Below are 12931 nucleotides of genomic sequence, written 5' to 3' on the forward strand. Positions count from 1 at the left end.
GAAGAACAAAGCTAGAGAGAGAGAAGCAAGTCCTTCTTTGCTATCAGGCTCTCAGTGGCTCTCGTTCTCATTGCAAATGAAAACCCTGGCTTTCCAGTTCCACACCCCAGTCTGGTGAACCTGGTTAGCGTCTAGTGAGTCTGACTGAAGTCAGTTCATCCTTATGTGGTGCCATGAAGTTCTAGTTCTATGGGATGTACATGGGGGATTGAAGGAATAGCCGGGGTTAAATCCGTTTGGGAAGTGCTGGTTTAACCAGAGTTGATCAGGATTCCTGAGCTTCCCTGGTGGCTTAGTAGTAACCAATTTGCCTGCCAATGCAGGAGACATGTGTTCAGTCCTTAGGTTGGGAAGATCCCCTGGAGGAGGACATGGGAACCCACTCCAGTATTCTTGCGTGGAGAATCCCAGGGACAGAGGAGCCTGGCGGGCTACCGTCCGTAGGGTCATAAAGAGTCAGACAAGACTGAAACGACTGAGCATGCACACACACAATCAGGGTTCTTGCAAAATTTATGAGGGACTGTCATATGCTGCTGTGCACTGCAAATCTCCTACAGGTAGACTGCTTTCCAAAGTCGAATGGCCATGAGAAATATTTTCGTGTGTGTGGAGGATTTTTCAGAATATGTTTTGGGAGATACATCACTAACTGTAGAACTCTGAGAAGTTATTTAATCTGAGTCCAGTTTTCTTATTTTTAGAAAGGCAATGAAATGCCTCAAGGGCTGGTGTAAGCGTTAAATGAAAAAGAAAAAGTGTATATAAAACACTTTAGCACAGTATGTGGAGCATGTAAAATCTCAAAATTATTATTATATTGTTATTCGTATGCTAGGAGAAGTAGAATAGCACAATGGATAAGAGTATGGATTCTGGAACCAGACTGCCTGGACCCAGATCTCAGTTCTGACACTGACTATCTTTGTGACTTTGGACAAGTTACAGAAACTTGTGCCTCAGTTTTCTCATCTGCAGAATGATGGCAGTGTGCAGATTCAATAAGACAATTCTTCTCAGCAGATAGGCCTGTCTTTCTTTTCTTGAATTTCTACAGGTGGAGGGAGTCATTTTCTCATCCAGATTTTCAGAATATGTTTTTCTTCTTAAAAATGTCTATTATCATCAGCCACTTAGTATCATCCTAATACAGGTGATTTTATCTAGGGGTCTGTAAACCCCTTAAGGACCGGACTTTGTCTTAATCATCTTGTTACTGAGCCTGAAGACCTGAAGTCACTCAGTCCTGTCCAACTCTTTGCAACCCCATGGACTATAGAGTCCGTGGAATTCTCCAGGCCAGAATACTGGAGTGGGTAGCCTTTCCCTTCTCCAGGGGATCTTCCCAACCCAGGGATCGAACCCAGGTCTCCCGCATTGCAGGTGGCTTCTCTTCCAGCTGAGCCACAGGGGAAGCCCTACTGAGCCTGGGGTAATACTTTAAAATTTCCTAGCAAATATGCCACTTTTCACTTTAAACTAATGTAATAAAACCTGAAAATCTGAAACGAGGAGCTGGCTGCTCATTTTAAAATAGAGCATTCCATTAATCATAGTATTAACCATACGAGTGTTTTAAATGTTATTTATCAGACAATTGCATTCTCAAAATATTCAGGATAGTATATAAATACTGCCAAAGATAATGCACGGGTTTTAAAACAGGAAGCCTCCAGACCAGCAGTTTTGTTTCAGACTGGAATAAAAATGCCCTGTCTTCACAGCTCACTTAGACCACTCATTACAAAGGGTAAAAAGAAGTGCTAACGAACTCCTTTGCATCTACAAAACTTCAGCTCCCATCCCCACCAATCATAGTTTTATACCTTTTTCATAGTGAAAACAAGCATATGTACTAAATATATGCTAAGAGACACATGAAGAGTTTGTTTTAAAATAATGTAGCTTACATTGTTGTGTATTTGACAATGTTTAATTCGAAACATGTCGTTTTTAAAAACTATTGTTCTTTCTAAGTGATCTTTATCTTGCCTATTGCAATATCATTCTAAGTCAATGCCTTCAGAAAGAAAAAAAAAATTATAGGGAATCACAGTGGTACCCTAAGTGGGAAACAATTAAGTTGATGGTAAGTAAAATTTTCCTATACAAGCTCTTAAAAGTTCATGCTCAAATCATTGAAACTAAGAGAAATCTTCCATTTAAAAAATAAAATGACTAAGATATGGAAGATTAGATGCTCCACTGAAAAGTTGAGAGTTTAAAGAAATAATTCTCTAGACTGCAGGTAGATGGGTGTGACCTGCAGGAGGGCGATGAGCAGGAGAGTTTTGTTTAGAAGAAGAAGGAAGTGGTAGACACGCTGCTCTCTCGCCAATGTAATCTCCTAATCAGCGGCAGATTTCAGTTTCTTGGGCTCAAAAATCACCATGGATGGTGACATTAAAAGCTGCTTGCTCCTTGGAAGAAAAGCTATGACCAACCAAGAGAGCATATTAAAAGACAGAGACATCACTTTGCCAACAAAGGTCCCTATAGTCAAAGCTATGGTTTTTCCAATAGTCACGTGTGGATGTGAGAGCTGGACCATAAAGAAGGTTGAGCATCAAAGAACTGATGCTTTTGAATTGTGGTGCTGGAAAAGACTCATGAGAGTCCCTTGGACAGCAAGGAGATCCAACCAGTCAATCCTAAAGGAAAGCAGTCCTGAATATTCATTGGAAGGACTGATTCTGAAACTCCAATCCTTTGGCCACCTGATGCGAAGAGCTGACTCATTGGAAAAGATCCTGATGCTGGGAAAGATTGAGGGCAGGAAGAGAAGGAGATGACAGAGAATAAGATGGTTGGATGGCATCACCGACTCAGGACATGAGTTTGAACAAACTCCAGGAGATAGTGAAGGACAGGGAAGCCTGGCGTGCTGCAGTCCATGGGTTGCAAAGAGTTGGACATGACTTAGCAACTGAACTACAACAACAATTTATAGATTTACTAAGAGTTACCCCAAGTCTTGGAGAAGGAGATGAGGTCTCCAGCACCACTGAATGAACCCCTTTTCCTTTACTGCTCACAGCTCATCACTCCCAGATCAATCAAGTATTTTTTTCTTTTAATACCTCATAATTGCAAGGACTCTGCAGATGGTTGTCTGCAGATATGAGCACAGGTTGTCATAAGATATCAAGAAAGTGGTACATTTTTCTTGAACCTTTTGCTTGGTATTGCTCCTTCGCACATAGCAGGGCCTCCGTAAACACTTATTAAGCTGGCATATTGATTCTCCTTTTGTTTACTGGCTTAACAAGACACGGTTTAGATTGAAGGAAACTTCTCATCACCTAGGCTCCATTTGCCACAAACAGGAAATGAATTTGCTTCTCCCTGGCCAAGCCCACTTACTGGCAGAATGGAGCAACTCATTGCTAAGCCACGTTCTTTTTTTTTTTTTTTTTGTCTTTTAGAGAGATATTGTAGCTGGAAACTTGGCAGCTTTCTCTTTCAAAGTGACAGCTTTCAAAAAGTCTACCTAACACAATTTAGCCTAATTCCAAAACATCAGAAAATGGACCGCTAAAAAAAAATCTCTCCTCATGAGCCAGCTGCCTCCCTGTCCTCCTACCCTTCTCCTAATAGGAAAAAAATTGGATTAAAAGTAGATTATTTTCTCCTTAGTTTGTAAAAATATTCTTCAGAGAATGATTATACCTGTCACAGATGGAACCCTTAAATAAGTTAAGTGTCTAGGTTCATATTCTAGGAATTCCCTAGTGAACTGAGTTCTCCATGCAATCTCTGATAATATTATTATCAAACAATAGGTATAAATACTGTCTATGGGGAGCTAGGTCTCTTTATTGTGAAAACAACAGGATAAAGTTTCCTTTCTCATATTCCTTTTGAATACCCAGAATTTTAAACCATCATTCATTAGAATCATTAATAACATTTTCTTAAACAGCTTATTGTTTTTTAACTGTGGCTATTAATATTAAAATGTCCTGTACTCTGAGGGACTTTCCCAGTGGTTAAGACTGCGTGCTTCCAATGTAGGGGACATGGGTTCAATCCCTGGTTGGGGAACTAAGATCTCACATGCCGTGTGGCATGGCCAAGAAAAAAAGAAAAAAGAAGAAAAATGCCCTGTATCCTGAATGTGTAAGAAATGCTCAGCAAAGGCTAGAATGAGAAAACTGAGTCTAATGCTCTCTCCAGGAACTAAAACCCCTCTGGTCTGTTTCTCTTCTGGCCTGAAGTATCTCAACAGTCCCCAAATGTGCCTCCTTCTCCCCATTTTCTTAACATTAGCATTTTTTAAATAAACATAATTCTGATCATGTCACTTGCTAATTAGAATCCTCGATAAGTGTCCTGTGTCTGGAGGAGGAAAGGTAAGGTCTTCAAAGCCTGTTAGAAGGCGATTTCGGCTTACCTTTCCCAGGCGCCTCTTCCCTCTCTTGTCCTCACTACTTAACATACACCGTTCCCTCTGCTAGAAATGCCCTTCCACACACTCGTCTGCCTGGAACACTCTTACTCATCGTCTATGCCCTAACTCAGGCGTCCTTCCATCAGGAGGCGCTCCTCAACCTCTTCCCCAGTCCACTGACACCACTGGTCACTCCTCTCACTTATTTGTTCCAACCACTAGATGGACAGTTGCTTGAGGCCAGGGGTTGACTTGTTCATTTGTGTGTCCCCATAGAGATCTTGGTATAGTTCCTGACACAATCATTGAACATTTTCCCACAAGTCAAGAGGTTAAGTGTGAACTGGTTCTACACAGCATCATCTCTTAATTGTGCACTGAGGGTCTTTTTTATTCTTTCAGTAATCTTGAACCCAGAGAGGTTTCCTCTGCACAGAGGAGAGACGACCTACTAGTCAAGTAGTTGATTTAGTTCTGATGTGGAGGGAGGGGCAGGGAGCGGGGAGATGATCAGAAAGGCACAGACCCCGTTAGCCTGAAAATACTAGATCCTGCCTGCATTTGATTTTCTTTTTCTTATAGATTGAGCTTGCTTTCCAGTTTGAATTCAAATTGCGTTAGACCTGTCAAATGAGAATTATAATTACGGCTGCAAATGATCCCTATTGTTGCCAACAGAGAGTCGAACCAGAGCAAGAATACAAGCTTATCTTCCGGAACATTACATCTCCTGCTGAAATAACCTTTGAGACCGGGAAGGCTGTGGAGCGATTTTCAAAAACACCAAATGAGCAAGCAGCACAGCCTATTAGAAAGAGATGCAAATCCAAACAAGCTGAGGGGATTTCCAGATATTTCTCTCAGCTACAGTTGAGTTCAAAGGGGAGCCATGAAGGGTCCCTAAAAATACAGGAGAACATCAAACACCACCACGGCCTGGGCTCCACCGTCAGCTCAAACATCTCAATGTTTCTTACAGCGCGTGCTGCCATATGGGAGGATCCTTATGTTTGTTTGTACATTTTGAAATACAGGCAAAAATCATTCTTAACCAAATGTGCACTGAAGCCCTGCATTAAAAGCGTTGTTGTTTAGTCGCTTGGCCATGCCCGACTGTTTTTGCAGCCCCATGGACTGTAGCCCACCGGGCTCCTCTTTTCAGGGGACTTCCCAGGCAAGAATACTGGAGTGGGTTGTCATTTCCTTCTCCAGGGATCTTCCCGACCCAGGGACTGAACTCGCATCTTCTGCACTGGCAGATGGATTCTTTACTGCTGAGCTACCTGGGAATCCCTAGTAAAGGCATTACATACACTCAATATACATTGTCTACATCCGCCGCCACAAGACTACGCAAAGGGGAAAATCCGGCATTTCCCCCCTCTTCCTCCTCTTGCCTCTCCACCCTTCTCAGTCCATCTCACAAGAGCAGCTTGCTAAAGGGACGCCCTGGAAAACTACCATGAGGCCAATGAAGAGAGTGTGGCTTAGGACTTTGTTATCCTGGAAGCAGACCCTGATGCTGGGAAAGATTGAGGGCAGGAGGAGAAGGGGTCAGCAGAGGATGAGACGGTTGGATGGCATCACTCATTCAATGCACATGAGTTTGAGCAAACTCCGGGAGATAGCGAAGGACAGAGAAGCCGGGCGTGCTGCAGTCCATGGGGTCACAAAGAGTCAGACACGACGGAGTGCCTGAACAGCAACAGTCCTGGAAGCAGCCATCTTCAGATGGGATCGAGATGATGCAAGTCCTCCACTGGCGGCCGAGAAACCTACAAGAAGCTGGCACTTAAACCCACGTGACCAGGTCTTAACAGGGACTTGGGGTAAAGAAGACATATTTAGTCCCAGAAAACCCACTTTTAGTACAATTAAACAGACTTTTGAAATATAAAGGATATTGGGAACTGGCCCTCCTTGATCAGATTATATATATATATATATATATATATATATATATATATATATTTTTTTTTTTTTTTTCTGTTCTACTCATCTGGGACTTACTTCTATGCCTTCTGGGCTCACAGGTCCTTCCTCGGTGCATGCAGCACTTAGCTCATCTGTAGAACTACTAAATGGATACATGTTTATGAAATCAGAAACCTGTTATTAATAAGGTTACAATGACTCTAGGACTAATGAGTCATTCAGTTCTCAAGGGACTGACTGTTCACTGGACACACCCCCACTCCATACCAGGGCCTGTCATAAGTATCCCAGAATGTCACTCGGGCTGTGGACACATCTGACTGCCAAGCAAATAATGACTGATATTTCCAAATAAGTCAGTTCAAAATAACTCCCTACCCCTGCCTCCAAAAATAAGCAACCAAAAAATTAGTATTTCTAGATTTTTAAAAAATTGAACTAACCACTCAAGTTCTCTGGCAATTTTCTTATTGGCAACATTTTGTTGCATTTTTGATATCTGAGGGTTGCAGGCTACACACATTAGCCTTAGATCAAGGTTCCCATGTGTGGGTTCCAGACTTTGCAGAGGTGTGATAATCTATATCGTCTGAATCAGTGAGCACATATTAATCAAGATTCTCACAGCCACTGGTCATTGAGCCTCATGATGACTGTGAAGTGGATATTGCTCCATTTTGCTGATGGGAAAACTGAGGTTCTGGTCATTTTCACGATGTGCCCCCATGGCCCAAAAGTGAGCAAGTGGAAGATGTTGGGCAGGACCCTGGGTCTTCTGAGTCATGGACCAGGGGACACTTTGTGACACCTCACTGCCTCTGTGGCATCTCCCGCTTCTTCTGTACCCCTTTCACTTTCTGCTCCCCCAGCCCACTTCTTAGCACCTTGCCCCCCTCTCCTGGGTCCCAGAGTCTTCTCTGCAGGAGGGGAATTTTGCTAGAAAACTGAAACAAGATAACTTGTTTGGTTATACCAAGGTACCTTGGTTGGTAATTTAATATCTGCATGCTTTCCAATTGTATCTGCTTCTAAAAAGAAGAAAGAAGGAAGGAAGGCTCCTAGACTAAGCAGTGAAGATGTGAACATCAAGTGCTTGCTTTGGTCTCGATATCCCAACCTATAACGCGGCGATTCAGACGAGCTGATTAGCAAGTCCTTTTAAACTCAGTTCTGTGGCTCTAATGGTACAGTGTGCAGCACCTGGAAGGGAGACAGGGCTCAGAACTCCACGTTAACACCGTGTCTCAGCCCCTGGACTCAGCCGAAGACGCCCTTCAGTTCCGTGAGCCCAAGCTCCCAGTCTGGATGGAGCCCTATGGGTGGTCCTGGGGTTTCTCTCTGTCTTCACAATTAGATATCACGTCATCTGGACATGATACTAACACAATCGAACATGCCATCATGCCCAGCTGTTCTCCAACTTGCTGGGTTTGCTCATAACCAGCATTGTCCTTGCCATTCTCTTTCAAGCTCTGGTCTCTTTCGGGCTGAGCAGGTTAACCACACCCCACAGGGTGATCGTGAACACCTCCCCTAGAAGGGGGTGTTCACTCCCCGGGGAAACCAACACAGAGCCCCTCAGGAGCAGAATCGGGTTTGGGTCCCTGGGTGTTCCCTGCAGGTTTCTGCTCAGGGACATGAGTCTGAGTGTCCCTGCCATTCCCAAGGGAATGGTGTCTGTGTCACCAAGCCACCGCTGGCACTCGGGCCCCCTGACAGCAGCCAGGGCTGGGAGGGGATCAGCACGGCTGACTGTTCCCAGAGCAAGTCCCTCTGGACGGGTAGAGGTGCGAGCAGGGGGCACAGTCACAGTGCCTGTGCCCGGGGCCCCTGTCCCTGTTACAGCAGACCCCAGCCTCTCTCTCCAGCACAGCAGTGGACACACGGCCCAGGGTAGGAAGGAGGTGGGAGCCAAACAATCGAAACGGCCACGGGGTTTCGGAAGTGGAAACTTCCAGCGAGAGAACATTCTTTGAAACAGACCAGTAGGGCAGCAAGAGGCCTCCGCTAATGGCCTTGCTTCGAAGAGGTGACCTCCTTGGCATCACTGTTCTGGTGGTTTAGTCACTTCGTCATGACTGACTCTTTTGCGACCCCATGGACTGTAGCCTGCCAGGCTCCTTTGTCCATGGGATTCTCCAGGCAAGAATACTGCAGTGGGTTGCCATTTCCTTCCCCAGGGGATCTTCCCGACCCAGGGATCGAACCCTCCTCCCTTGCATTAGCAGGTGGATTCATTACCACTGAGCCACCAGGGAAGCTCTTGACATCACAAAGTGATGAAGTAACAGAACTGGGATACAAATCCTGATCTTTGGTGCTTTTACCACTCAAGAGAGGGTTTTGGAGGCCCTTCTTTAAACAAGAGACTGGCAGGGGGCCAGCTTTGGTGGGAGCTCAGTGGAGATGGAGGGGGCTGACCCAGCACTCTGGGGGCCAAGGGAGGGGCCCGTACCTTGCGGGTTGAAGCCCCGGGGCACCAGGCCCTGCAGCTCCACAGTGGGGGGGTCGTTCTCTGCTGCATTGGAGGTGTTGCGGGGGATGGCTCTCCTGCCTCCGAAAGCGGTCTCGGAGGACTCCGACATCCTCAGCCTCACAGGTTCCTTGGGGGGAGCAATGGAGACACAGACAGGAACGTGAAGCCAGTTACTTTTGCGACAAGGATTCAAAAGGGGAGAAACAGATGTATCTGTCCGTGACTTGAGCAACTCATTTTGAGTTTCGCATAAATAAACCCTGAGATGTGGCAGGAAGGATCAGTCTAATGACAGAGAACAGCTCCCCAGGGATCTCGGGGGGGGGATTTCGTGTTTGTGAAAACACGGAAAGCAGAGAAAGAGGGCTTATTTGGAGCAATGAAAGCTGTAAAAGATTTTGGAGAGCGGGGTCTTTTTCTCATTGCCCCAAAGGGCATCTCTTGGAAGAAATGTTTATGCAGGTACCTCTGCCCATTTTCTGTAGACTGGTGAGGTGTCCTCACTGGAAGAATAAACTCATACACTCACGCCAGATAAGTGGCATTCTTTCAAACATTCATGCCTGCAAGTTAATGCAGCCAGTATTTATCAAGAGTCCCCTCTGTGCCAGGCTGCGGTTTGGCCAGTTGGGATGTGCAGAGAACCATAGAGAAGGATGCTTGCCCTCAAAGCTTCCAGTCTAGGGATGCTTACACTCGAGCCTGACATGGTGCAGCAGTGAAGCCGGGAGGGTGTGCGAACGTGGTGGTCACTGCTTTGGAGCCAGGACCCCAGGGAGCAGGACTAGGGAGAGGAAAGTTTGGGCAGGTAACCCGGAGGCGCCTGCGATATTAGAGAGCGCTATAAATAGCCCGTTTTCAAAGGACTCCCTCCCCGGGGCTACACTGCCCTTGCCCCAAGCCTGCTTCCCCTTCCTTCCGAGTCTGGGCAGACAAACGACCAGTTTAAACGCCACACCTCCCCGTTGGGGTCCAGTCGGCACTTGTTGACCGAGGGGCCAAATGAAGGGAGACTTTGTCTCCAGCTTTTGGGTTACCCAGTCAGGACTCCGGGTTCTCTGGCTGTTTCCAAAAGCCAGGCACACCCTCTGAAGATGAAGCGCAGCCTTATGGAGGCTCCAGGGAAGGGTGTGAGAAGGTGGGAGGGGAGGGGAAGACCGTTGTTAGGGGTAAGCTGCCCAGGGGCTAGCTGAGCAAAGACTGCGGCGCTGGAGGCCCCGAGCCCCTTCCCCGGGCGCTGGGGTTTGGAAGGAGACAGCAGTGTTTGGAAGTGCCAAGTCTGAGCGGAGGGGCCGTAAATACCTGCAGTCCTATTTACAGTATCTTGTGGGTTATGCGGTGGGGGAGAGAAGAAGAATTAACAGACCAGGCAGGACAGAGGCGTCCTCTGGTGCGGAGCAGCCGAGGGGGCTGCAAGGTGGCTATGGGCCGGTGCAGGCAGGGGTGGGGTGGGGGCTCCAGGAGCGGGGTGCTGAGCAGTAGTTCCTGGGGAGGGAGGACTGGAGGCTGGGGACCCCCAAGTGCCTGCCAGGTGAGAGAGAGAGGCCAGTGCAGGCCGGGCTGGGTGGGTGCAGGTGGGCACAGGCCCTGCCTCCTTGCCAGGTCCGGGGGGCGGGGGAGGTGCTCAAGGTCGGCTCTGCCTGCTTCCGGAGACGGAGAGCTAAGCCGCGGACCCCAGCTGCAGCAGGAAGCTGTTCTTACCTGGGTCTCCTCCACCCTCCCCGCCCCCTCCGCCTCCCCGCCCTTTGCATCCTCTTTCCTTAGTCTGCTCCCCTGTCTGTTGAGGGGGAGACCCCAGCTGCCGTTTAGGGGCCGCTTAGGGGTCAGCCAGCAGCGCCTTTAGGAAAGCTTCCCAGGACGGGTACCTGAGGGAAGCCCCAGCTCAGAAGCCGGCGGGGCTGAGTGGATGCAGAGTTAGGGGTGAAGAACGAAGTGGAGTAGCCGGGCTGCCTCCGTCCCGGCCCCTGCTCTCCAAGCACCACCCGAGCATTGGCCCGGAGACCCAGGGGCGGGAGCGGACCGAGGAGGCGGCGGCCCGGGACCCCCGCGTGCAGGGCTGCGGGCGGGATGCCGGCAGGAGGGGCGGCGGCGGGCGGCCTACCTGCGCTCCCTCCGAGGTGCCCCAGCGCGGGCCGGCTCTGGGCGTCTCTGGGGTACTTCCTCAAAAGGACACAGGACCGACCAGAAAGTTGGTTCTTAAATAACTTCCTAAGAACGCCCCCCCTCCCGTCCCACAGCGATTTCTCCTCCCACTGCCTGACAGCTGGAGCCAGCAGCGCTCTCTGAGACTTTCTCTTTACCCCGCCGTCCTGCCGTCTCTCTCCTGCATTGCCTGCCTGCGCCCCTTCTCTGCGGTCCTGCTTCTCACCTCGCCCACCTCCAATCTGCCGCCCCCTCCCCGGCCACTGGGAGCAGAGGGCTGGGCAGACCGCACCCTGGCCCTTAGGTCAGAGGGTTGGGGGGGAAAGGTCTCCGCACTCAAGGGGGCAGTTTTGCCCTCCAGAGTTCCAAGCTTGGCTGGCCAGGAGGAGGGGTCTGGTCACAGACAGCAGTGACCACGCAGCATGTGTAAAACTGAAGGGACAAACATTGGTGCCCCTGGCCCACCACCTGCCACCCAGCACCCACCACCCACCACCCAGCACACACCACCCACCACCCAGCACCCAGCACCCACCACCCAGCACACACCACACACCACCCAGCACCCAGCACCCAGCACACACCACCCAGCACCCACCACCCAGCACCCACCACCCACCACAAGCTTTGCTGCGTCGCATGGGGCTGGGGGAGGGGGGCTGCCTGCCAGAAGGAAGGTGAGAATACCCTGAACGCTGCCACAAAGATGAGAAAATAGCGCTTGTTGATTTGTTTTTTTAATTTTTTCCCCCCTGAAAACTATTTTGGTTTCTTTTGAAATGATGGGAGGAAAAAGAAAAGAGACATTTCCCTCTAAAAGTTTCCATGTATTCTCCCTCCCGAGTCTTCCTGTCTTGAGCCACGCTTTCTTTCAGCCATGGCTCTTTCTGACCGCCCTTACTGTCTTCCAGTTTCTGACCCTGCTGCTTGATCTGATTTAATAGAAAACTGAAAAGGTGCCATCGTGAGAATGCTTCAAGTTTCGAGTCCGTGAGCTCGCCTGCAGACTCCCGTCCTTTCTGTCTCTCCCTGTTACTGCCCCGCCCACCCCTTGCCCATGGCCAAGCGCGCTGTGTCCCCCGACGCCCGCCCTGGGTTCCCGTCACCGTCTTTAGGCCCTTGTAGGGCTTCTCCACTCTTTCTCCTGGTCCTTGTGCTCCATGCCTCGAACAACTGCTTCCCATGGGCATTGTCCTCAACGCCACTTCTCTCCAGGGTTTTTAAAATCCTTTCCTCAACCCGTACACCCCTGCTACTGCCCTTTCTCTTCCCTTCTTCACTGCAAGCTTCTGTTCACCTGATTCCACTGAAACTGTAGTTCAAGGTCACCAGCAAAGTGAAAGAAAGTGAAAGACAGAAAGTGAAGTTGCTCAGTCGTGCCCGACTCTTTGCGACCCCATGGACAGTAGCCTGCACCAAGCTCCTCCATCCGTGGGATTTTCCAGGCAAGAGTACTGGAGTGGGTTGCCATTTCCTTCTCCAGGGAATCTTCCCAACCCAGGGATCGAACCCAGGTCTCCCGCATTATAGACAGACGCTTTACCTTCTGAGCCACCACTTGGGCCTGTGCTAAACCCAAAGGGCAGGGTTCAGTTCCCATTTATCTAACCTTTGGAGGCATTGAGCTCTGTTGCCCGCTCCTGCCTGGGAGGCCTTTGCCCCTCGCCTCTGCGAGGTGCACTGCCAGGACTCTGCTCTGAGCTACCCAGGCTCCTTTGATCATTTTAGCAACCCTCATGCTTCCAGTTTCCATCCTGACTCCTCCCACTTCTAGGTCTTTAGCCATGGACTTCAGCCTGCCCTCTCTAACCGCCCACCAGCCGTCTTCACTTGGCATGTCCCAGTGATAACTCACACTCGTGTCTAAGATGAGATAAAAACCCTGGACCAGAAATGTCCTGGTTCCTAGATACCCTTGCCCATGTGGGGTCTATAGAAGAGCGGTCAGCCTTGTACCCTCCAGACTAGGTTCCACAGTCACCAGACCC

General features: G+C 49.0%; 1 protein-coding gene across 1 annotated transcript in view; it reads right to left on the reverse strand.

Annotated features, from left to right (window-relative positions):
* The window catches only part of F13A1 (coagulation factor XIII A chain), a 139915-nt gene extending 128963 nt beyond the window's left edge, over positions 1 to 10952 (reverse strand). Inside the window, exons 1-2 of the mRNA XM_052648391.1 lie at positions 10903 to 10952; positions 8781 to 8928 (exon numbers count right to left, since the gene is read on the reverse strand). Coding sequence (XP_052504351.1) covers positions 8781 to 8910 — 130 coding nt within the window. The 5' untranslated portion in view covers positions 8911 to 8928; positions 10903 to 10952. The remainder of the gene's footprint in view (positions 1 to 8780; positions 8929 to 10902) is intronic.
* Positions 10953 to 12931: the final 1979 nt, after the last annotated feature.

Source organism: Budorcas taxicolor, chromosome 11 (assembly GCF_023091745.1).
Source record: "Budorcas taxicolor isolate Tak-1 chromosome 11, Takin1.1, whole genome shotgun sequence".
Lineage (NCBI taxonomy): Eukaryota > Metazoa > Chordata > Mammalia > Artiodactyla > Bovidae > Budorcas > Budorcas taxicolor.